General features: G+C 35.7%; 2 protein-coding genes across 6 annotated transcripts in view; one reads left to right on the top strand and one right to left on the bottom strand.

Moving 5' to 3' along the window:
• LOC149570972 (uncharacterized) overlaps positions 1-25014 on the bottom strand; it is a 219804-nt gene that overhangs the window by 192023 nt on the left and 2767 nt on the right. The window lies entirely within an intron of this gene.
• On the top strand, positions 21011-22300 carry LOC149570973 (uncharacterized). Its single transcript, XM_089812513.1, has 3 exons — positions 21011-21142; positions 21265-21663; positions 21790-22300. The coding sequence occupies exons 1-3, from the start codon at positions 21053-21055 to the stop codon at positions 22174-22176; spliced, it is 876 nt and encodes a 291-aa protein (XP_089668639.1). The 5' UTR covers positions 21011-21052; the 3' UTR covers positions 22177-22300.

The raw sequence follows: 25014 nt of genomic DNA, 5'->3' as shown, positions 1-25014 counted from the left end.
CTTAAAAAATGTTGCTTGCTTTAATTGATGATGGATACTTCAATAGCACAATTTATTTTCTTCTATCTGTGTAGATTTAATTGCAGCACATACACCTTTCTTTGTTTATTTTCTTTTTCATTGAGTCAGCCTCAAAATATATATAAACCAGATTTTCAATCTGATTGCCTATTTCATTTTCAATCCTTTCACTTATTCTTTATCACAATATACTTATTCTTTTATTTATTTTATACTGTTCAACTCATCTCTATTTTCTTATATTCTTTCAATATATTTCCTCTTCTTTTCTCTTACATCTTCATCCATTACAAACCTGTATTCACTAATCTGTTTGCATGTATTTTATATCATTTATATCCACTGCTCTTTCTTTTCTATTTACCTGCTGACTTCTTCTTCTATATTTTATTCTGCTCCTTCACATCTGACATCTCGTACTTCACTGCTCACTACTTTTTCATTTTGTTTAAAAATAAATCATTCTTTATTTATATTTGATATTTAAAAGAATGTAACTTTATATTTGAAGAATATAAGAAAATAAGACATGTCTTTTGAATAAGACAACTTAATTAATCATTTGTCTTAAGTAATCTTGAAACACTTAAGGAAAAACTCTCTCTAATCTGAAAGCAATCTTTTACCATTTTATGATATCTTTATCCCGAATTCATGATGTCATCTTCTTAGTGACTATTATCGCATACTCAACTTTTTTGAGCCATATTAATTTTACCTTTGTTGTTGGAACATACTTTGAGAACGTTTAATGTTTTCCCGCATCTTTTATTTGACATCAAATTTTAATGTTTGCAAAATCATTAGCTTCTCCCAACTCATTCATTCTGGAATCTTTTATACTATCCGTCTTTAAAATAGCTATATTCAGTTATCCTCCGTGATGGGGACACAACCTAGCATAGAATGGACACAGCAGGAAAGGGAAAATTTTATTAACTATGAAAATATGCTAATACATTCAGTACAAAGAAAATAGACTTCTACACATGCCCGATGGGCTTACAATAGCACAAATCTGGAGATAAATTCTTCTCCCAATACCTTCTCTCAATCTCCACTCCGAACTACCTTTTACAATGCAAGAAATGTCCTTAAATAGACCCCAAAGGGTTAAGGGTTAGGAATACATTCTATAAAGTGCTAGTTGGCATCCACCGACCAAATGGAAGGCTCCAGAAGCCGCGTTAGAAGTCGGCACAAAACTAGAAGAATCTAGAAACGGTAACCGAACTTCTGGGAGGCATAACTTTTGAACCGTAGCTCTGATTGACAAACCGTTTACATTTCTAGAAAGCTCTCGAAGAGCTCTATAGCCCTATGGAGGAGCTTCGCTTGTCCTCCATTTTTCGGCCCTATACGAGGTCATTTAATGCCCTAAACCTGACTTTGAAGCATTCTTAGGAAGTCTCCAGAAACCGAAAAACTAAAATAACTTTCAAACCGTGGAGACTTTTGACCTGATTCTTTTTCTGGAATGCTCTAAATTACAATTACAATCATCTAACCAATTTACACCTTCTAGTTCACCAAAATGATGGCCCAATTACATACTCCTATTTTTTAGGCATTTTCACGTATCCCACAGTGCTCGAATACTCTATCCTAGAACACTGATAGTGGAACTGTGAGAGTTGGAACCTTTATTTGACCCAAATGGGTGTCTAGAAATGAAAACACCTGAAACAGAAACTAAGTCTAAGTACATTTTTTTGGGTGACAAAGGATTGCCCTTATACCTCTGGATGCTGCTACATCACTCCGTCAACACTATGAAAGGACAATAAATATATATATCAATGATTAAGTATGTAACCATAACACTGCTGCATCGTCTTTCATTACCTGTGTTATTCTTTGTTGACTATTATCTTTTCAATTGTTTTTGGAGTATATGTCCACCATTAGAGAATGATCCCAACTTGATTCTAAAAACAATACTCCATATTTGTCACTGTATGAAAGCTCCTGACAGCATATAAATATTATAAGGAAGTCATATATTGTTGTGTAATATGGTGATTGTTTAATCAATGGTGTGCCTTCAATAGCTTATCTTCATGTAATTACGGCATGCATGTTGTCCTCATCATGTTGATTTAAATTGTTGTTAAATAATTATCTTTAACATCTTCACTTTGTGGCACTTTTCTTTATATCAAGAACTTTGTATTGATTTCCCCCCATATTTGGATAATCGAGAAAGTTGTTGATGTCAGTTTTGGACCACTATATAGCAATTGAATACTTGATATGGAATATCAAACACTCAATCCCTCTCTTGAAAACTAAATACTCATGAAGAACATGAGAAAAACTCCAAGGTTCCTTAAATCTGTCGATACTAACTCCATTATATTAATGTGATTTATTGGTTAATCACATAGGCGAGCTTACATTATTCATTCACGTATGTTAATCTAGCTTTGCAAAGTATATGAGCGCCAAATAATGTTGATGGTGATGATGGAGGGTGCGTGTTCAAATGACTTGTGCCTTCCTATCTTTGTTCTCAATTGAACTCCAACTACTACACTACTCATTGTCTTACTCCTACTCCTATGAATGGAAAGATTAGCAAATGGACAGGGATCAAATCAGATGAAAGCTTACCAACAGCTCTACCTCCATAGATGCAATGATTCAATGGAAAAAGAACTAGATTACCACGCAAGGCTTCCTAACCAGCTGTTGGGATCCTAGTGGCCTAGTTTATAGATCCCTATCAAACATCCACTAATATCACCATGCAACTATCCATCTACTCTTACTCTTAACAACTTTCTTGAAATAAAATCTACTTTAACAACTTCAATGAAATTTAAGTCTAACTATTGAAAGTAGAAACCATGCAATAACACCAAGTGTTCTTAATCACCATGCAAGTCACAACAATGATAAAGAGAAGCAATTTTGGTATTAAGGAACAATTCTCTTCAACCCTTTACAAATGAGAGCAAATGACCTTATATAGGGGCCAAAATTACAACCAACGGTAGAGATTAAGAGGCAAAGTCAACGATCTATATTAGATCCTAGAAACCCTAATTAGGGTTGCTACCCCATTGGCCAATGAGAAGATGCCACCTCATCAATGGACTAATGAAAAAAGAGGAAAAGTGGCAACCAATGAGAAGGCACGAAAATGGTAGCCAATCAGAATTAGACGCCTATCCTACCCCAAAGAAAGGAGAAATTGTCACTTGGGCTTACATCAAATGATCCTCTAATATAATTCTATCATTTTCTTTCATCTTTTTAACCAGGGCAACGAACTTGACTAGCCTGTCATTGACTTCCTTCATGGAAGGGCAAAGCGTGTGCTTCATCTTGAGCTCAACTGAATTCATCATGTTGCTTGTTCTTGCAGTGTCTTCTCATGATCCTTCTCATATTCTTTCACATATTCGATAAAGGCAATGAGGGAGGCAAGGGTGCCCAAATGCTTGTTCTTGATGGCAACCTTCCCCAACTCATCCAATCTTGATCCAAATTCTATCTCATTGACGTTCTCCTCTTCGATATCTTCAAAATCAAGTGCAACCCCAACATCGCCCATCATGGTTGAAATGGAAGTGGCAATGCCTGAGTTGTGTCGTGTAATCACATTCTGTATCTCTTCAAGTATCCACAATCTGATGGTCAAGGAAACAAACAAAGACTCCACCGTACTCATTCCTCCATCTACCAACTTGGTTGTCTCCAAATATCTCTCCGATAACTCGATAAATGCTTATAGCCTGGGAATGGCTAAGTCCTCGACTGGAAGGAAATCCTTCCACTCACCTTCAAACATTTTGAATTTGTCTCTAATAGCTACTAATGACCTAAATGTCAAGATAAAGGAAGGCAAGAAATTTCGCCCCTCTTGAATTATATCATGGATCCAATCCTTGACTTCGTACAGCTAAGCCGATATCTCTTCTATATTGCTCCCATTGTCTTGTGAAAGAGCTGCCTAATGCAACTATTGGATAGGCTGGCAATCTCTCCAATACTTGTTCTCGGCCTCCAACTTTACAATCCTCTCGTTCGCCTTCCTCAACCTTTCTCTAATTGAAACCATGCCTTCCTAGATCTCCTCAGAATTCATGTCATCTGTGAATCTTCCCAAGTTATGCTCTACTATTTCATACTCCTGGGCTACAATCTCATCCGCTACCTTGCTAACCTTTGACATAGCAATCTAAACTTTTTAGTGACCCTCATCATCACTCTTGATTACCTCTGCCACCATTTTTGCAATTTGTCTCTATTTCTCACTATCTTCCTTTTCCACTAACCCTTGAATATCTTCAACTATTCGGACAGTTACCACCTCGCCTCTTGGCATAAGCATTTGCCTTAACCATAGTGGTGTTGTGCATCTCCCCAAATCTAGATTCGGTTCGAATAGCAAAGCATTAACAATGGCTTTGAGCACCTCGCTTATTTCCTCAATATCAATTGGCCTATCCTCTTCTTCACTAGTGCCTGTCACATCATTTCCATGTTGGTTCTCCAAGAGAGGACAATACTCCGTACTGTCACTATAACCACTTGATTATGAATCAGAGCTCACCTCTATCGTGACCCTTTGTCTACTTGTGTTAATCTCTTGGCTCCTAGCCTCAATTATGCTCCCCCTTGACGGTGTTTCATTCTGTCTCTTTGTTGTTCAACCTCCAAATTTCTCTTCTTACCCTTCACTACTCTTGGTTTTTTGCTTCTACCTTCACCTTTATGTCCGACTAACTCTGTTGAACCCTCTTCCTTCGATTTCATCTTCTCATAAGTAAGGCACACCTTCCGAATTTGTAATTGCCTTAACTTCTCATTGCACCGTGACTCATTGTGTAAATCAATTGTCCTTGTAACTGCCTCTAAGGAAGGATCCTGATGATCATCCCAATCCACTGGACCCAACTCTGTTCCATCCACTATATCATAATCCTCTCTTAGCACATTTTCATCATCTTCTAGTTGATTGAGAATATCAAGGCCTCTCCATCTGATTGCCATCATCATGCCCACGGACAATCTTGAGAAAGCTAACTTCCTCGCATGAAAATCATTCTGGAAATTGACCCAAAAATTTTCTATAGTAGGAATATGTTTGAATGTGTTTTGGTGAGATGCATTGACAAAACCATTAGGATCGAATCCTTGTCTTGCTCTATACGATCCTAGATGATATCGCTTTAACTCTTTCTCCACAACTGCAAAGGTGATAGGATTGGAGCAAGTATCATTGCCTATTCCAAATGAGAAGGTAATCCCTATCTCACCTTTAAGTTTCATCATTTTGTCGTAATGCTCAAGTTGCCTAGCCAACTCCATCAAAACTATCTTGTCAGGTGGGTACCTTGGAAGTCTCTTGGGACAACTGTACTTCCTGCTACTCTAATATATGTGAATTGCGGAAATTGGATGAACCAACTCACATACTTCTTAACTTTTACTTCCGCTTCCGATGAGAGCCTTCTAGCAAGTGTCCCTTGTAATATCCTTACCGTCTTCATGGCAAAGGCATCATAAAACATCTTATAATCTTTGGTGTTGTGCAAATGAAGCTGTGGATAGCACTCATGCACCAAACATTGCCCCAGCCCATTTCGGATCATTCCTAAGGCCTTAAATCCACGATTTCCATAGTCTAGCAATTAGATAGAAAAGATAAGATCCCATATAGAATTGCTTTTGATTTTGCACTGTCCTAAGTTGCAACTCTATATTTTCACTTATGATTCTAGTGCAATCAAATTTTCTCTTTCCATTTTCAATTTCATCAATAAAGTAGTACACCTAGTTCTCGAATTGCATACCTTGAGCCACACCCACGATTCGGTTGAGAAGCACAATAAAATCGCCATACTTTGATTTCAAATCTGGTTCTTGCCTTCGTGTAACCAATTCTGCTTTAGATGAAGGAAGTAGGCCTCCTAATTATCCTGAAATAACTTGGACGCCTGATCCATCATTACCACTGTCATGCCTTTATACTGGAGAATATTAAATACTTCTTCAACCACTTCTCCACTTATGTTAGCCAACACTTTCTTCTCTTCATCAAAAATGATGGACTTGGTATCAATATCAAATCGGGATGTACACTCTATTACCAATTATGGACAAGGCAAAGTAAAAGGGAAAGTCGTTGCATGTACAATTCCGCTCTTGTAGATCTTCTTTGCCATGGGGGATCGCCCTTCCTTCAATCTGTGCTTCAATTGTACAATGTTCACGGTACTGCTATTGGTATCACTTATTCACCTCACTTTCGAGAAGAAGGTGGTCTTAGGCATCATGTCTTCCTTGTCTTTTTTGGTATTCGTTCCCTTTGGGTTCTTGCTTGCACTAACATCTACCATCCTAAACACTTATTTTTGCCCCTTCGTTCTAAATAATATAGACTACACTTATCGATCTCCAACCTTCTTTCTATTGATGGAATCTAGCTTATTTCTACTTCTTCAAGTCCTATTTCTCCACTTATTAATCTCCAAACTTCAATCCTAGGGGTGGGACTACCACTTATTTCTGCCTCTTCATTAACTTAGAATGGACTACACTTATCAATTTTCAAACTTCAATCCAACGGTGGTCTAGCTTATTTCTGCCTCTTCAAATATCCTATCATCAAATCTACACTTATATCTCCCAACTTCAGCCTATCAACGGAAATGATGAAGTGGTGGATGAGTAGTGCAAGAAGAAAATAAGGAAAACGAACCAAAAAAGAACAAAGAATAGAATCTACCTTTAAAACCAATCTTTGTCTCTAAAAATAAATAGAATTTTACCTTAAATCTGTCTTTACTAATAATTGGGCCCTCTTCAAGTTCGGATCAGATCTCAGAAAATTTCAATCCTCCCTCAAGATGTGATGCCCTAGCAAAATCAGAACTCACCAGCCTTGCAAAAAAGTTCGTGCTGGTCTTTATAGATGATTTTCTTATCTATTCAAAGAATGAGGAAGAACATCAAAAACATCTAGAAAAAGTTTTGTAAAGGTTAAGAGAACATAAATTATATGGAAAATTGTCTAAATGCACTTTCCATCAAAAGGAAATCCAATATTTAGGGCACATTATATCAGCTCAGGCCATAACTGTAGATCCATCAAAAATTAAAGCAATTAAGGAATGGCCTATACCTAAAAATGTGACAGAATTTAGGAGTTTTATAGGATTGGCGAGATTTTATAAGAAATTTGTCAGGAATTTTTCCAAAATAGCTTATCTGATTACATCACTTTAGAGAAAGGGAAAGAAATTTGTTTGGATGGAAAAATGTCAATCAGCTTTTGAATACTTGAAGGAAAAGCTAACTACAACACCCATACTAAAAGTACCTGACCCACAAAAAGAATTTGTAGGAATTTCTCCAAAATAGCTTATCTGATTACATCACTTCAGAGAAAGGGAAAGAAATTTGTTTGGATGGGAAAATGTCAATCAGCTTTTGAATGCTTGAAGGAAAAGCTAACTACAACACCCATACTAAAAGTACCTGACCCACAAAAAGAATTTGTAGTTATAACAGATGCATCAAGAGAAGGTTTAGGAGGTACTAATGGAGGACGAATAGGTAATTGTATATGAATCTAGAAAATTGAAAAATTATGAGTAGAATTACGTACCTCATGATCTAGAATTAGCAGCTATTATACATGCTCTTCAAATGTGGAGACACTATTTGATTGGAAAACCTTTTGAACTACGATCTGGCCATCACGGCCTAAAATATATCTTTACTCAACCAATTCTAAATGCTAAACAAAGAAGATGGCTGAAATTTTTAGCAGACTATGACTTCGACATATGTTATATTAAAGGCAAGGAAAACAAAGTGGCAGATGCCTTACGTAGGAGAAGACACATTTCTGCAATGGCTACTATAAACTTCAAATTAAAGGAACAGATTTTACAACACCTAGAGCATGATGAATTTTATGCAGAGATCAACCTAGCTCTTATCAAGGAACCACAGGATTCTAAATATTCATAATTTAGTCTAGAAGAGGATGGATTGTTAAGATATCATAACAGGATTTATTACCCAACAAATTTGAACTACGAAGAACAATTCTAGAAGAATCTCATTCAGCTCCATATTCAGGACACCCTTGAGTAATTAAAATGTTGTCCGATATCAAACCTCTATATTTTTGGAAAGGAATGAAAAAGGAGATAACAAAATTTGTGGCAGGATGTTTAGAATGCCAAAGAGTAAGGGTCCGTTTGGTTTGTGGAATTTAAAAAACCCAGATTTCTACAAACCTTGGTTTAGCCAAATCAAGGTTTTGCAAATCTTCATTCCAATTTTTGGGATTTTACTTAAACCATTTGTTTCACTCGGAAGATGCGTATGAAGACACATTTTTATGCGTAAGCTTGGAGTTAAAGGCAAATTTCAAAAAGTAGTCTAATCTATTGTTTTTACACTCCTTAAAAAACATAACCAAGTTTTCATTTTAAATTCCTACTTGCTAGTAGGAAGTTGGAAAACCTGGTTTTTAGGCAAAATTGGAAGTCCGGTATGCTAATTCCATTTTGCCAATTTTGAAACAAACACAAAAATTTTTAAATCTGAATTTTGAAAAAACCAATTCTTGTCATCTTCTAGGAACCAAACAGACTGTAAAAGCAAAACATCAATACCCAGCCGGTCTTTTGCACCCTAGTGAAGTACCGGAATGGAAATGGCAGATATTTTCTATGGATTTGGTACAAGAATTACCTATGACACGAAATCGACACAATACCATTCAAGTAGTAGTTGATAGACTGACAAAAGTTGCTCATTTTATACCAGGAAATCTAACTGATGGAGCACTAGGGATTGCTCATAAATTCATAAAAGAAATTTTCAGATTGCATGGAATTCCAAAAAAAATTATTTCAGACAGGGATGCTAGGATAACTTCTAGATTTTGACAAACATTATTTTCAGCACTAGGTACTAAATTAAACATCAATTCCGCTTATCATCCTGAGATAGATGGTCAAACAGAAATAATAAACTAGGTGTTAGAAGATCTTTTGAGAGTTTACTGTATGGATCGGCAATACCAGTGGGAAACATATATATCTTTGGTGGAATTTGCGTATAACAATTCCTATCAATCCACCATTAAAATGGCTCCCTTTGAGGCTCTATATGGTCACAAATGTAGAACTCCTGTGAGTTGGAATCGTTTGGAACACAAAATTATTATTGGACCTGAAATGCTTAAGGAAATGGAAGAACAGATAATCCAGATTCGTCAAAAATTGAAGGAAGCTAATGACAGATAAAAAAGTTATGCAGACACAAAAAGAACACCTAGAGAATTCTCAGTGGGAGAAAAAGTACTATTAAGGGTAAAACCTCAGAAGCTATCAAGTTTGGTAAGAATGCCAAGTTAGCCCCAAGGTATGCGGGACCCTTTGAGATATTGGACGTTGGGAACCCAGTAGCTTATAGAATTGCTTTACCACCAGCCCTTGCCAAAATGCATGACATCTTCCTTGTGTCATACCATAAGAATTACATTAGTCATCATGACCATATAATTGATTGGAACCTATTACAAGTGCAAGAACCAGGGGTGGTAGAAATAGAACCACTCAGAATACTCAAGGTGCGTAAGCTACACTTACGAAATCGGGAGGTGACACAATGCAAGGTCTAGTGGGATCAGTATGCAGAGGATAATGCCACTCGGGAGGATTATCACGAAATTTTTCAAAAATACCCTCATCTTTTCTCTAGGGCTAGAACCTGAACAATTCTTTTCTTTTCTTAAATTAAACTGATAAGGTATTGTTTAAACTTTTGTTGTGATATTCATCAGGGACAATGAAAACTTTAAGGGGGAGGGTATGCTACATCCCAAAATTTTGACTTAATTTTAAAACTTGTTCATAACCGATGGATTTAACGGATTATTTGTTTTCATGATCATGTGAAATAGGTAGTTATTTATATATGTTGTATTAACTGTTAATGAAGATGGTCATTAATCATTAACTGTTATTAAATGTTAGTAGTTGCTTCATTTGAAATTATGATTAATAATTTAAAGTCTTTTAAAATGTTTATATGAAATTATTAAAGAATTGTTATTATGGCAGAATTGTTTTCATGGGTGATTGCAAGAGAAGATGAAGAGCTATGACCTTAAACTTCTTTGGAAAGGACACGACTTGAACACAGGATACATTTGTGGGACCCGCATGAGCTATTAAGAAAATAATCTAAGAAAGCATAAAATAATTTAACTAAAATATAAAAACATACCTCAAGGGATTTTGATTGATATTTCATCATATTATTATAATATATATATAAACATATAAATATTAAAATGAAATGGCACCATTATATTATAATAACTTAATAAAATGATGTCACCCCATTGATATACTTACATGAATGTATGTAAATATATATTATATTAATAATTGAATTATAATTCTTTCCAACCTTTTCTTTTTCCCTCTCTTTTCAATCGATTTAATAATTGGCAATTTGAATTGACATATAATCTTTTTTAAAATGGTGGAAGCCAAGAAGTCACGGCTTGCTCTTTTAAATGGGAGCCATGAGAAGAATCGGGCATATTCATTCTGCACACCCGACAACCTTTCCTCACTACGTCTTCCTTACACTTTCTCTACCACCTTTAGCACCCGACTTCACACAATCCCATGTGTTGAACTCCCTTTTTCTTTCCAGTCTAAACATCCACTTACAAGCAGCAGCTCTACCGTATGTACTCAGCCATTGAGAAATAATTATTCTGCACTTGATACGTTTGCAGCGTCTAAAGGAGGGTAGATTTCCAATTCAGTTGCAAGGTTTCAAACATATTCGGAATATACATCAAGTCATGTAATGTTATTTCAACATCATTTTACTGCTTTCCATAACAGCCAGTTAGGCTCACAAGACTTTTTCTTTTCCAGATTTATTTGAAGATACAACATGAGTTTTTGTTGCATACTCCATGCGCTTTGTTGACAGTCCTCTTCTTTTAACTTTCATAATAAATTAGATACAACCCTTATGTAAGTGTTTTTCCAAATACAACAAAATCTGGAATATAATATACTATCCAATAATATTTCCCAAATAGTCTTAAGAACATAATCTTTCTCGTCACAGTTGTGATAAGCATACTAAGCAGCGAATCTATGCATAGAGAAAATTGATGAAGAAATTTTGGACACCTAGGACTCACCGGCTATAGCCAAGTAAGGTGAAGAGGTGAAACAAATCTGCAAGAAAGCAGAGGAGAAATCAAACATGAATAACTTAAATGAAATAAACTTAATAGCTTATGCTCATCCTTGACAATGAAACCTGTTGTCAAGTCGAACAGTGGTGATTGGGTCAATGAAACCATCTGAAATCCTTGGCCAAGTTAGTTTAAGGCATGGTTGTCATGTAATGATCACTTGATGTTAGTAGCACTAGTTATGCCAACATGAAACACCAGATGCTCAAGTGGCTGAACTAAAAACATCCCAAGCCCGGTCTTAAGGTAAGGAGGGCCTTTCTAATTTAATAGAATGTGTGGGGATAAGTATGGCCCGAGGTTGCTTATCCTCTCACCAAAGCCGAGGCTTGCACAACCAGCTAAAGATTCTCTGAAAGAATCTTGTATGTTCTTAATTTCTTTCTTTGTTAAGTATTACTTACTTGTATGAACAAAGGATAGTTGATCTTATTATTTCAATTGATCATAAATGTAGTTTTTTTTCAGTTGATCATTTAATTAGTTATTTCAGTTGATCACAAATACAATTATTTTCAGTTGATTGTTTAATTAGTTATTTCAGTTGACCATAAATACGATTATTTTCAGTTGATCATGAATACAGATATATTTAATTAATCGTGAATCTAGTTATTTCAAATGATTATGGATACAGTTATCTTCTATTAATCGTGAAATTAGTTAATTTCAAATGAACATTGATATGGTTATGGTTGATTCAATTAATTGTTAAAAACAGTTAATGTCATATGAAAAGGATTTTTCAGTTGTCTATTTATGAATGTTGGAAATTCTCTGTTTAAACCGTCTTTGTTTTTTATATGAAAAACCATTTGTTACACTTATAGTGAAATTGACCCATTTAATCGCTAGTTTTGATCAGAAATTGGAAAATAGAAACAAGGTAAGCCTAGGAGATGTCAAATTTTTCATTTAACAATGCTTTGGTAATTAAAATATCATTAAAATCAAATCTTAGCAAGCCAAAATCGATTTTCAATTCCAAATTACCAATTTCTGCTAACATTTCTAAAATCCTCTAGGCTAAATTTTGTTGAAAATTGTAGTTGCAATAGAGATCTTTATCTCTGGAAATATGGACGTTATTACTGTTATTGTCACCTTCAACTGAAGAGGACATTTAAAGTTTAAATTTGTAATATTAAATGTAAATGGCATGTGTCATTCACATGCATTGAGGCATGAATATTCGAAGAGTTATAATTAATTATAGGAGTTATGAGAATAAGATAGAGTAATATAAGACTCTTGGTGAACTGACATGCATATGCTACCTGCATACGTGGTGAACTGGCACTTTTTCCTTGTGGAGCACCTCGATGGCCATGCTTTCACTAGTCTTAGAATTTCGGGCAAATTTCACCTTGGCAAAAGTGCCCTCCTCGAGGGTTATTCCCACCTCATATTTGCTCACCCGTTCCTTTAAATTCGATATGCTCATACTAGCTCCAACTCTCTTACAATCCCCTCAAACCCAGTTCAGATCCACCCACACCTGTACCTACATTGCTACTTTAAAAAACACTTAAACATGACATACTCATTGTCTGCAACAATGAATGTTTGTACAACCCAAACAGAAATAGGTAGTAATGAAAAGGAAAAAAATAGATACGACCCAACTCAACTAATGCAATTTGGTGACAACCCAAGTGGTGAAATTCAGACTTGCTCCCTATATTTCTACTATGGGTTTGATTTCCTTCAACTTTCTTATAGTAAAATACAATCGGGTTAGAAATCCAAACAATACTTAACACTAGAGAATCATAGAGATACGATTTCTTAAAGTCTGATTAAACATATGATAGGTGAATCTCTCCGTATCATATTAAAAAAAAGGTTAAAGATACTAGGATAAACTTGCATGAAAGAAATAAAATCTCCTGACCCATCTCACCAGCATCATCAAATGGATATGGTAGCAAGGAGCCAAGAACCTCATCCAACGGTGAAGACAATAAATGAAAAATAATCTTTTGCAGCGACTTTAAGTGAAGAGCTAAATTACTAATATCAAAACTCCAGCTCGGATACCATGTTGAAACTAAAGCCCAGAAACTAAAGATGAAAATCAGTAATATAGAAAATCATTAGAAAGAAAATCAACACTAGAAGATATCCTAGGAAAACCCTTGTAGAATGAAGGGAAAAACCCAACCACACAATTGATAATAGATGTTCAAGTGTACAATATCCTTTTCTTAATGTGAATATATAACAATAGGAGAGACTCTTCACATTATAACCGAAGGTCGGTTATAATGTGAAGAGTCTCTCCTATTGTTATATATTCACATTAAGAAAAGGATATTGTACACTTGAACATCTATTATCAATTGTGTGGTTGGGTTTTTCCCTTCATTCTACAAGGGTTTTCCTAGGATATCTTCTAGTGTTGATTTTCTTTCTAATGATTTTCTATATTACTGATTTTCATCTTTAGTTTCTGGGCTTTAGTTTCAACATGGTATCCGAGCTGGAGTTTTGATATTAGTAATTTAGCTCTTCACTTAAAGTCGCTGCAAAAGATTATTTTTCATTTATTGTCTTCACCGTTGGATGAGGTTCTTGGCTCCTTGCTACCATATCCATTTGATGATACTGGTGAGATGGGTCAGGAGATTTTATTTCTTTCATGCAAGTTTATCCTAGTATCTTTAACCTTTTTTTTAATATGATACGGAGAGATTCACCTATCATATGTTTAATCAGACTTTAAGAAATCGTATCTCTATGATTCTCTAGTGTTAAGTATTGTTTGGATTTCTAACCCGATTGTATTTTACTATAAGAAAGTTGAAGGAAATCAAACCCATAGTAGAAATATAGGGAGCAAGTCTGAATTTCACCACTTGGGTTGTCACCAAATTGCATTAGTTGAGTTGGGTCGTATCTATTTTTTTCCTTTTCATTACTACCTATTTCTGTTTGGGTTGTACAAACATTCATTGTTGCAGACAATGAGTATGTCATGTTTAAGTGTTTTTTAAAGTAGCAATGTAGGTACAGGTGTGGGTGGATCTGAACTGGGTTTGAGGGGATTGTAAGAGAGTTGGAGCTAGTATGAGCATATCGAATTTAAAGGAACGGGTGAGCAAATATGAGGTGGGAATAACCCTCGAGGAGGGCACTTTTGCCAAGGTGAAATTTGCCCGAAATTCTAAGACTAGTGAAAGCATGGCCATCGAGGTGCTCCACAAGGAAAAAGTGCCAGTTCACCACGTATGCAGGTAGCATATGCATGTCAGTTCACCAAGAGTCTTATATTACTCTATCTTATTCTATCTTTTAATTCTTTCTGGGTCCCGCATATGTGCTAGCAACAATTATTCTTTTGGACTTCAGTTACTTTTTGCCAAGAAAAATCTGATTAAAGAGTTATCGCATATATGGAAACCATCACATTTAAGATATGAATGTCAACATGCAAGATCATTCCTCCATCACCACTCGCTTCAGGTTAATTTTCATTCCGTCAATGATGATGGTATCGGCTGTAAGACATATATAATCTCCAGTTTTACCATTACCGCATGTGTTCACTTTGCGATTGATAAGCTTCCTTCAGATATACGGCATCTGGAAAAATGGCTGTCTATTTGCACGACCTCTCCATTTCTATCAACTGCTTCTCAAACTTAAGTTTTTTGGTATCTTTGTTTTGGAAAATCGCATCCCTCAGATTTGATGATGATAATCTTAGATAGGTTTGTTCTGTAACATCTGCGAACTACCTGGATCAATGGTGATTTTAGTGAATGATTATTCCTGTGTTTCGAGAGTAGCAGCTCTGATATATATCGAGCAACTTATCATTCATTTGTTATGGCATCTCACATTGACCATGAGCTTGTAATGGAAATTCATATCTAGTCTCTGTGAAGCTTTTGGTCATGCATGGATCAATTCTATTGGAAATGGGTCATTCACGATGAGACCAGCTCTGCTACAAATATAACACTGAGAGGGAGCTTCTTCTTTTTTAAGGAGGTTTCTTTAGCTATCTTCTTATGATACTCAAAGTTATATTTCAATCATTGAATGCATGTTACTAATAAGGTTCGTTATTTGTGATAAGTTATTGGTATTGTAGAATATAAGATTCTTGCTGGAAAAGAGTTTCAGATGTGATTGCATTCTTCAGCTACAAAGTGAGACTTTGTTGTGAAATAGTATTGCATGGAATTGAAGAGATAAGTATTATTTTTATGTTGATATCATATTCTTATAATTATATTGATGCTATGAGATTTACAGGCATTATTCTAAATCTCTTTGTTTATGTGTGTTTATTGAGATTAGACTACAAAGAGATGAGTGTTTATGAGAATTGCTAGAAATAGAGTATACTATTGTTTGATATCTTTGACTGATTAATCTTTTATATCTCATTGTTGCAGCTGTAACAAGAAAGGCAATAGGTTGCTTTGGGAAATGTTAGATTTAGAGAGAGACTTCATAATTAAGAGGGAGTACTTATGAGATCCCCTTCATTATCATACATGCTTGTGATGCTTGTGGTATTTGTATAATTTGACTTAAATGGAACTAAGTCTTATTTTGTTATGTCTACTTCAATTATGTGTGAATAAATGAGATTGTAAAATCAGCTTTGATAACTCTTTCACTATGCGATAGTGAACATCATGTTGAGAGAGTCCATGATGTCATCACGTTGAGAGATTTCCTGATGGGAGTTGGATGTCATGTCAAGAGATTCCATGACAGCTCACGTTGAGAGAGTCTGTGATTAGAGGCTTAGTTGTGAGTCTTACAAATCTTCTATGTTGAGTGATTCCTTGATTATTAACAATGAGTAATTGTTACCAGTTATAATGTTGAGCATGTCCATGAAAATGAGTAATTGATATAGGTTTTTATGTTAAGCAAATCCATGAATATGAGTAATTGTTATAGGTTTTTATGTTGAGTGATTCCATGGATTTTATAGGATCTATATGATGAGATTTTATCATTGACTTTTGGTTGTAGTTTTGTGTGATTTTTCAGTTAAAGATCTCTCTGGCTAAGAGGGAGTGTTGAAGATTGTAGCTGTGATAGAGATCTTTTCTCAAGAAATATGGACGTTATTACTGTTATTGTCACCTTCAACTGAAGAGGACATTTATAGTTTAAATTTGGAATATTAAATGTAAATGACGTGTCATTCACATGCATTGAGGCATGAATATTCAAAGAGTTACAATTAATTACAGGAGTTATGGGAATCTCAAGAGACCTTTGGTTATAATGTGAAGAGTCTCTCCTATTGTTATATATTCACGTCAAGCAAAGGATATTGTACACTTGAATGTTTATTATCAATAAAATGATCTTTTGTTATGTGGCTGGGTTTTTCTTTTCATTCTATAAGGGTTTTCCCAGAATATCTTCTGGTGTTGATTTTCTTTCTAATGATTTTATTTATTACTGATTTTCATCTTTAGTTTCTAGGCTCTAGTTTCAATAAATTTCAACCAAATTAATGAGATTTTGCAATTTAATCCAATTTCAATTTTGCTATACAATTTCAAATTTTTCACTAAACAAAACATTCCTGGCAATTGAAATTCAAACTCCAATTTCAATTTCACTATCAAAAAGAAAATTTCCTTTTCACCAAAAAAATTCAAAATTTTCCAAAACGACTAAATCAAAAATTTTCTTTTTGAAACTACTCAAGCTTATACAATTATTTCAAATTTTCGAAAAAAAATCTGTAAGTCCAAAATTTGCAATTTTATCCTACCAAATATCGTTGAATTTTGTTTGGCCTAAGGACAAAATTACATGTTCTGGAAAATCAAGTTTCGCACCGGGTGAAAACAAATCAAATCCTTTTCCTAGCCTGAAGGTGTCCAAGGTGTAAAATTTTCTAATTGAAAACCTCTGGACAACTCCAAATTTTGCAAGGCAACCGAAAAATGGGGTCCCTAAAATTTTGGGGCTATGGTGTGAAAACCTCACAACAAAAATCACTCCTTTCTATGGCCAATATTTTAACTCCATCGGGATTTATTGCAGACTCAAGATGCCATTGGCACACAACCTGTTTGTTGTTCTATGCACTTGAGGAATCGCAGGCTTATGTTTTGTTCGTTGTCTTTTTATCGGGCCTTCACTAAGACTATTACCTTATGGAAAATATTGCCACTTCCCCTGGGTTCAATTACCATGTCCTCCTGCAATATAATTGTTGCATACACAATATTATATTTGTTGCTGCTTGGTCAATGTATGCTGACTGTATTTGTCGTCAATTACTCCATATCCTCCAAAGTTTTGGCAGCTTTCTTGAAGAAGACATTGAAAATGGTAATCATGTGACTGGGCTGAAGACTCCCGATAGTATTCTCATAAGATTTTTCGGTCAACATCCATACTGGCATCGTTGTATTGATTTTTCTTTAACCGCTTCTTATTGCTTCATGTCGTTACCTTGTAGTACATACACTGCATATGTAGTGTTAGGCAAATACATATATATTTTAGCATTTGTTAGCAAGTATGTAATCTTTTAAAACTTCTGACAATATTCCTTGACTTATTCGTAGCCTTTGATGGCATGGACAATATGTTGCCGCCAAATGCTTAAATGATATTGCTGGAATCTTCTTTACATCCCATGAACTAATTTGGATTTATAACAACATCTTTCTTATTTTCCTTGGCACAGTCATTATTCTGTATTGAACTCATAACAATTGCTACATATTTGTCCTTGCATTTAATCCATTCTTTTTTGGTTAGATACCATCACATAATATTGGTCACATTGTTGCATTCGCTGTATGGTTCCCAAGGATGTCATGTGTTCATTATTAGATAAACACATGAATATGGCAGGTCTTTTATCACTATTCAAGTTTATTCATATAGATTGTTGTGTATAGAGTTTATTCACTAGTAATATGAGAGTGTCATCAGCAGACTTGTAAGATAAAATCATCAATGTTAAATAATTTGCATACTTGTCTTGTTTTCCTACTTTGATATCACTCTTTTCCATCTTTTTCAATACATCACAGCTTATCATATGAAAGTTGATCCATCAATCCTCAATCACCAAACTCCTCAACATTGCATATACTCTTCAATGCCTATCGCATACATTGTATTTGATTTGTATAAGTGCAATGTACAATTTTAGATCCACTTATCTTTAACTCTTCAAAAGTGCATAATCAATAATATAAACTTGACTTCTCTTTTGGTCCTTTTGAATCTTGCGAAATTCTTTCGACATCAATAAATAACATTCTTTATATGATATTGGCTTCCTTGAGACTTATCACACATGATAGCTTAGCTTTCTTGTAATTTCATGTTTTTACCTTTGAGAATGATGATAGTTATACTGATAATCTCGGCAAAGGAAATCTATGACCATCTTCACAAGTTGTATGAGGTTAACAATACTAGCAAGGCTTTGGCTCTTCACATGCAACTTCTTCATATCAAAATGGGCAAAGAAGACTCCATTAGTTCTTTCTTTCTGAAAAATTCAGAATTAAAAGATCAATTGGATACTATTGGAGAGTCTATTAATGACAAAGAACTTGTCATGTTAGCCATGAATGGTCTCCCACATTTTTGGGAATCATTCATTTAAGGTATCAATGGTAGAAGCGAGCTTCCAAATTTTGATAGATTAAGATCTGATTGTATTCAAGCTAAGTTACCGGATTCGCACCCTGGAGCTCGGGTCTGGGTCCAGATTCATTCGGGTCCGGATCCGAGCCCGGGTCCGCGACCGGTCCGGGCAGGGTCCGCATTTTGGCCTGCGGGTCCTCCCGGGTCCGTGCTTGCGGCCTGCGGGTCCTCCCGGGTCCGTGCAAGCACGGACCCGGGAGGACCCGCAGGCCAAAATGCGGACCCTGCCCGGACCGGTCGCGGACCCGCGGCAGGTGGGGCCAAAAAGTGGCCCAAAAAAGCAATAAAATAATGTTTTTTTCATTATTTTTTTTGCCAAACCCTAAAGTAAGGCCTATTAGATGCATTTCATTCATCTAATCTCTCATTTGCTTTGTCATTTTGCTCTCTCATTTTGGTGTGGCCATTTTGCAAGTTTGAAGAGAAGGTTTTAGAGATTATTTGTGGAGTTTCAAATCCTTCAAATAATCAGTGTTGAGTGTTCCAGGTATGCATTTGATCCTTCCTTTTGCTTCTTTCATAGTTTGTTTTTAGTTTTTTAAATTTTTTATATTTATTGTTCTAAATTTTTATCAAGTTTTGTATAAGTTTTGAAATATTTTTTTAAATTTGTTTTTATAGATTGCAAGAATCCAAGAATGAGTAGTCAGGGTTCAGTGGGTGGGGTGGGATCCCAAAGATTTAAAATTGATAAAGGCTCTCCTTTGTGGAAGTATACAACAAGAATTGAGCAATGTGCTGGTGGGGGAGGGTATATATGGAAATGCAATTTTTGCCAAAACCAATATAGAAGCTCCTATTTCCGGGTTAAACATCATTTGATAGGTCCACCAGGTCAAGGGATTTCCATGTGTGAGGGGCCCCTAGAAGGAGGTAAAAAAGGGTTGTCAGCTCCTCAAATAGCAGGCATGTTAAAAGAACAAGAAGAGGCTGATAGGTTAGTGTCAAAGGTAAAAAAAGATAAGTCAAAGCAAATACCACCAACACCACCCTCTCAAACAATTAGTAAACCACATCCCTTCCTACCTACCCCATCTATGGATGAAGATGAAATAGAAACACCCGCATCCCGCAAGAGAGGCCCATTAGATACGGCATTTGAAAATGACAAGAGAGAAATTGCTGACATAAAGGTTGGGCGTTGCCTCATTACAAATGGTGTTTCATTCAATCTAGTGAGATCTCCTTATTGGAGAGAGATGGTGAAAGCAATAAATGATGCACCTCATGGTTACCAATCCCCAGGATATGAAAAGTTGAGAACCACCATATTGCATAAGGAGAGAAAGAATGTAGAAAACCTCCTCAAACCAATAAGAGATTCTTGGATCCAAACGGGGGTGAGCATTGTCTCTGATGGATGGAAAGATTGCAAAAACCATCCATTAATAAATGTGATTGTTGTTTGCCCCAAGGGGGCAATGTTTTTGAAGGCGGTTGATTGTGAAGGGCAAGTAAAGGATGCAAATTTTATTGCCCAACTTCTCATTGAATCCATAGAGTCCATGGGAGTTGACAATGTTGTCCAAGTAATAACGGACAATGCTAAAGTTTGTAAGGCTGCAGGTGCTTTGGTAGAAGCACGATATGAGCATATCTTTTGGACACCATGCACTGTCCACACCTTGAACTTGGTGATGAAAACAATGGGCAGCCAAATTGAATGGATGAAAAATGTGTATAAGGAGGGTGAGCAGATCCAAATGTTTGTGACAAACCACCATATGTCACAAGCAATTTTCAGAACTTTCTCCCGCTTGGAATTATTGAAGGTAAATTTTCAACTTTATTTAGCTTCATTTATCATATTAATTTTTGTGTCATACTTTACAAAATTTAATACATATTCTTAAATTTTTGTGTTATCATATTAACTTACAATTTGAATTAACATGGTAATAGGTTGCTAAAACAAGGTTTGCTTCACACACAATCGTCCTTAGACGACTTGTGAGGGTGAAAGAGGCATTGGGTCAAATGGTTATTAGCAACAAATGGGGTGGATGGAAGCAAGCTGATACAGAAAAGGCCAAAACTGTAAAGGATTTGATCTTAAGTGATAATTTTTGGAATAGGGTGGAATATGCATTAGAACTCACCGAGCCCATCATGTCTATGCTTCGGTATGCCGACACGGATGAGCCTTGTTTGGGAAACATATATGATGCCATGGACTCTATGCTAGAAAGAATGAAATCAGTAAGTTTAAATTTTTATACAATACTTTATCCTTGTTTATTGAGAGATTTTGATTTTTGATTTTAATTAAGTTATTAACACTACATCAAGATAACTTACATGTACATCATTTGACATCCCAGGTCATTCAGAGGAGAGAGCAGGATCCTGATACCTTGTACACTAAGGTGGAGAAAATTGTTCTACATCGTTGGAACAAGATGACTACACCTTTGCACCTCTTGGCATATGCACTTTCTCCTAGATATTATAGCAGTGAGATACTTGCGATTCCTGGTAGAGTGGCACCATATAGAGATCCCGAAGTTGCTGTTGGGTATAAGAGGGCACTTAACAGGCTCTTTAGTGATCCTGATGTGGCATCAAATGTTAGGAGAGAGTTTGTTGATTTTGTCTCAAGCAAAAATGCAGAGCCTAATGCAATCAATGACCAAAGTAAATTGGATGCCATTGGATGGTGGTACTTACATGGGGAAAGTTACATGTACCTCCAACCTCTTGCCATTAAGATCTTGTCACAAGTATGTATTTAAGTTTTTTTTCCTTTTCTTATGGCTACTTAGCTTGTCGAATTAGCACTCTTAAATTCCTATTGTATTGTAAAATTACTTAGCTAATTTTTTAAAATTTGTTGGTTGTCTCTCTAGGTTGCAAGCTCTTCTGCTGCTGAGCGGAATTGGAGTACATACTCCTTTATCCACTCAGTGAAGCGTAACCGGTTGGGTTCAAAGAAAGCAGAGGACTTGGTATTTATTCACAACAACTGGCGCCTCTTATCACGCAAGGATCCAGGATATAAGAAGGGACCAGAGAAGTTGTGGGATGTACTACCTGAGACTTCTAACTTGAATATGACTGTCCAAGATATATCTAGAATTGCCTTGCTAGATGTTGAGGAGGACGAGGAGGAGGATGTGGCTGCATCTGGGGCTAGTGGAACCGGTTTGGGTTCCAATGATGTGGAAAATGTCAATGATATAGATGAGGATGAAGCCATTGATCCCTCATATTTTGATGACCCATTTGACCCTTGAAGGGCATTTGCATCTTTGATAAACTATGTTTAAACATTTGTCATTGACTCATTGAGTCATTTATGATTTATCACTATGTTTCACAGTTTCAAACTTTATTAAGTCATAATTTATTATCTATCAATCTGATGAAGTAGTCTATGTTTTGAAATTCCATTTTGCATTTTAGTAATTCAATGTATGATTTTATTTACAACATTAGCATAGATTAATGAGTGAGTATTTAATGTTTATCTTTGACATTTGGCATTGATCAATAATCAAGTAACATTGATATATTCATACTATGGAATGACTTAGTTTTACTTTTACAACTATATGAGTTTATATTTTTTTTGCATATATATATATATATATATATACACTAACGAACCCACCCACGAACCCAAATGGGGAAAAAAAAATTGCCCGAACCCACGAACCGAACCCCAAACCCGAACCCGTCCCCGAACCCGAATCGGCAACTTAGTATTCAAGAAGAATGCAAGTTGGAGGCCAGGGGAAATTCTTGTAAATCTTTCAATGAGGAAGATCAAGTCCTTAATACTCATAGTTCCAAGAAAAGAGGAAAGCAAAGGAATTCAGGAGCTTTGATGATAAGTATCCCTCTTCTTCATCTTCTGATTTTAAAAGGAAAAGAGATATGTCCAAAGTGAAATGTTTCAGAGGTAATAAATAATGTCATTATTCTAGAAAGTGTACTATGAATCTTGATCATCAAGTGGTTGTTTCTGATGTAAAAGATTCAAGTTCTTTCAAGGACTCCAACAATTATCCAGAAGGATTTCTTTTCATTTCAGCATTGTCCAGTAATGTTCCAGCAGATTGCAATACTTGGTTGATAGATAGTGGTGCTTCTCACCACATTTCAGGCTATAAGCAACATCTATCAAATTTGGAAGAAAAGGACTCTCACTTGCAAGTAATCATTGGAGATGATGCTTCCTATTCCGCTAAAGGGGCTGGTAACACTTCATTCAAATTAAGTTCTGGTATACCTCTTCATCTTAGCAATTTTTATTTGTTCCTGGTATCAAGAGCAACTTAATTTCTATTTCAGCCTTAGAGGATATAAGTTTTAATGTTGCTTTCACTAATGGAACAGTAGTTGCATGGAAGAAAACCTCTGATTTTAACTCAACTTAAGTGATTGGAGTTCGTCATGAACGTCTCTACAAGCTTTCTGTAAATCAAATTCGAGTTTTAAATCATGATGCCTCTGATAATAATTTGTTGTTGCATAGAAGGTTTAATCATCTCAACTGCAAATCTCTCTCTACTATGGATAAGCTGGTTGTACGTCTTCCTAAACTTAGTGCTTCCTATGATGGCATTTGCAAGGGATGTGCATTGGGCAAATTCACTAAGGGTCCTTTTCATTCAAGCGAAAGTAGAGCTAAGCATGTGCTAGAATTGTTTCGCTCTGATTTGTGTGGGCCCATGTCTTCAGCTTCATTAAGTGGATTTTGGTATTATGTCACATTTATTGATGACTTCTCTCGCAAGACTTGGATTTTCTCTCTTAAATCCAAGGAATCTGATGAAGTATTATCTAAGTTTAAGGAATTTAAAGCTCTTGCGAAAAATATCACAGCAAAGAAGATCAAGACTCTCAGATCTGACAATGGGGGTGAATTTATCTCTTGTGCATTTCAATCCTTTTGTGTTGATTTGGGAATTAAGAGGGAATTTTGCATTCCTTACAATCCTCAACAGAACAGTGTTGCTGAAAGGAAAAACAGAGCCATAGTTGAGGCTGCTAAAGCCATGATTCATGATCAAGGGTTGTAGATTTTTCTTTGGGCTGAAGCTTGCAGGACAGCAGCATATGTTCAAAATAGGAGCCCTCACATTGATCTTAACAACATGACTCTGGAAGAAGCCTTTTCTGGTTCTAAACCTGATGTATGTCATCTTAAAATATTTGGTTGTTCAATTTATATTCATATTCCCAAAGATAAAAGATCTAAATTAGAACCCTCGGGAAAGAAGGGAATTTTTGTTTGTTATAGTGAATTGTCTAAGGCTTATAAAATTTACATTCTGGGTCAAAAGATGATTTAGTTAAGAAGAGATGTCTCCTTTGAAGAAAATTTGATATGTGGAAGATCTATCGAACCCTCTTCAGATATTGATATGGAAGCACCTGTAATCTCTCAAGAACTTCCTCTTGCTACTCCCTCTTCTCCTAGCCTTGTTGAGAGGGAGGACTCTCCTGATGATTGTCCTTAATTTCAGCCTGATTTTGATGTTGGTCCTAGTGTTCCAGTGAACGAAAAGAAAAGCCCATTGTGGGCTAGAAATACTGTACAAGATGTTGAAAACATTTCAGCTCCACGGGGAACCCTTAGAGAAAGTAAAAGGCCTCAGAAATTTGACAGTAATGTAGCCTTGATGTGTAATATCATTGACTCTGAACCTTCTTGTTTTGATTTAGCTATAGGACAGCAAGTTTGGAGAGACATCATGTTGGGGGAGTATGATTCAATCAAGAAAAATGATTTTTGGTAGACTGTCCCTCGTCCAAAAGGTAAATCGGTTATTTCTTCTCAATGGTTGTTCACAATTAAGCAAGGTGCTGATGGGAGTATGGAGAAATTCAAAGCCAGCTTTGTAGCAAGGAGCTTTTCTCAAAAAAAGGCATAGACTATGATGAGACTTTTGCTCTTGTAGCTAGATACACTTCTATTAGACCTATAATTACTATTGTAGCTGTTAAAAAATGGAAGCTACCCCAAATGGATGTCAAGACAGCCTTTCTTAATGGTTTCATTGATGAAGAAGTTTTGTGGAACAGCCTGAAGGATTCGTAATTCATAAACAGAGATTCTCATATTT

Source organism: Cupressus sempervirens, chromosome 2 (genome assembly GCF_028749045.1).
Source record: "Cupressus sempervirens isolate cs-2001-9-10 chromosome 2, ASM2874904v1, whole genome shotgun sequence".
In the NCBI taxonomy this organism is placed as follows: Eukaryota; Viridiplantae; Streptophyta; class Pinopsida; order Cupressales; family Cupressaceae; genus Cupressus; species Cupressus sempervirens.
Note: the sequence above shows the minus strand (reverse complement) of the source record. Positions and strands in the feature narration are given on the sequence as shown.

Excerpts from the sequence above, each read along its gene's own strand:
- LOC149570973 (XM_089812513.1), top strand. The coding sequence starts at position 21,053 with ATGTCTATGCTTCGGTATGCCGACACGGATGAGCCTTGTTTGGGAAAC. Across the intron at positions 21,143-21,264 it reads TGCTAGAAAGAATGAAATCA|GTCATTCAGAGGAGAGAGCA; the intron begins GTAAGTTTAAAT and ends TTGACATCCCAG. Across the intron at positions 21,664-21,789 it reads CCATTAAGATCTTGTCACAA|GTTGCAAGCTCTTCTGCTGC; the intron begins GTATGTATTTAA and ends TTGTCTCTCTAG.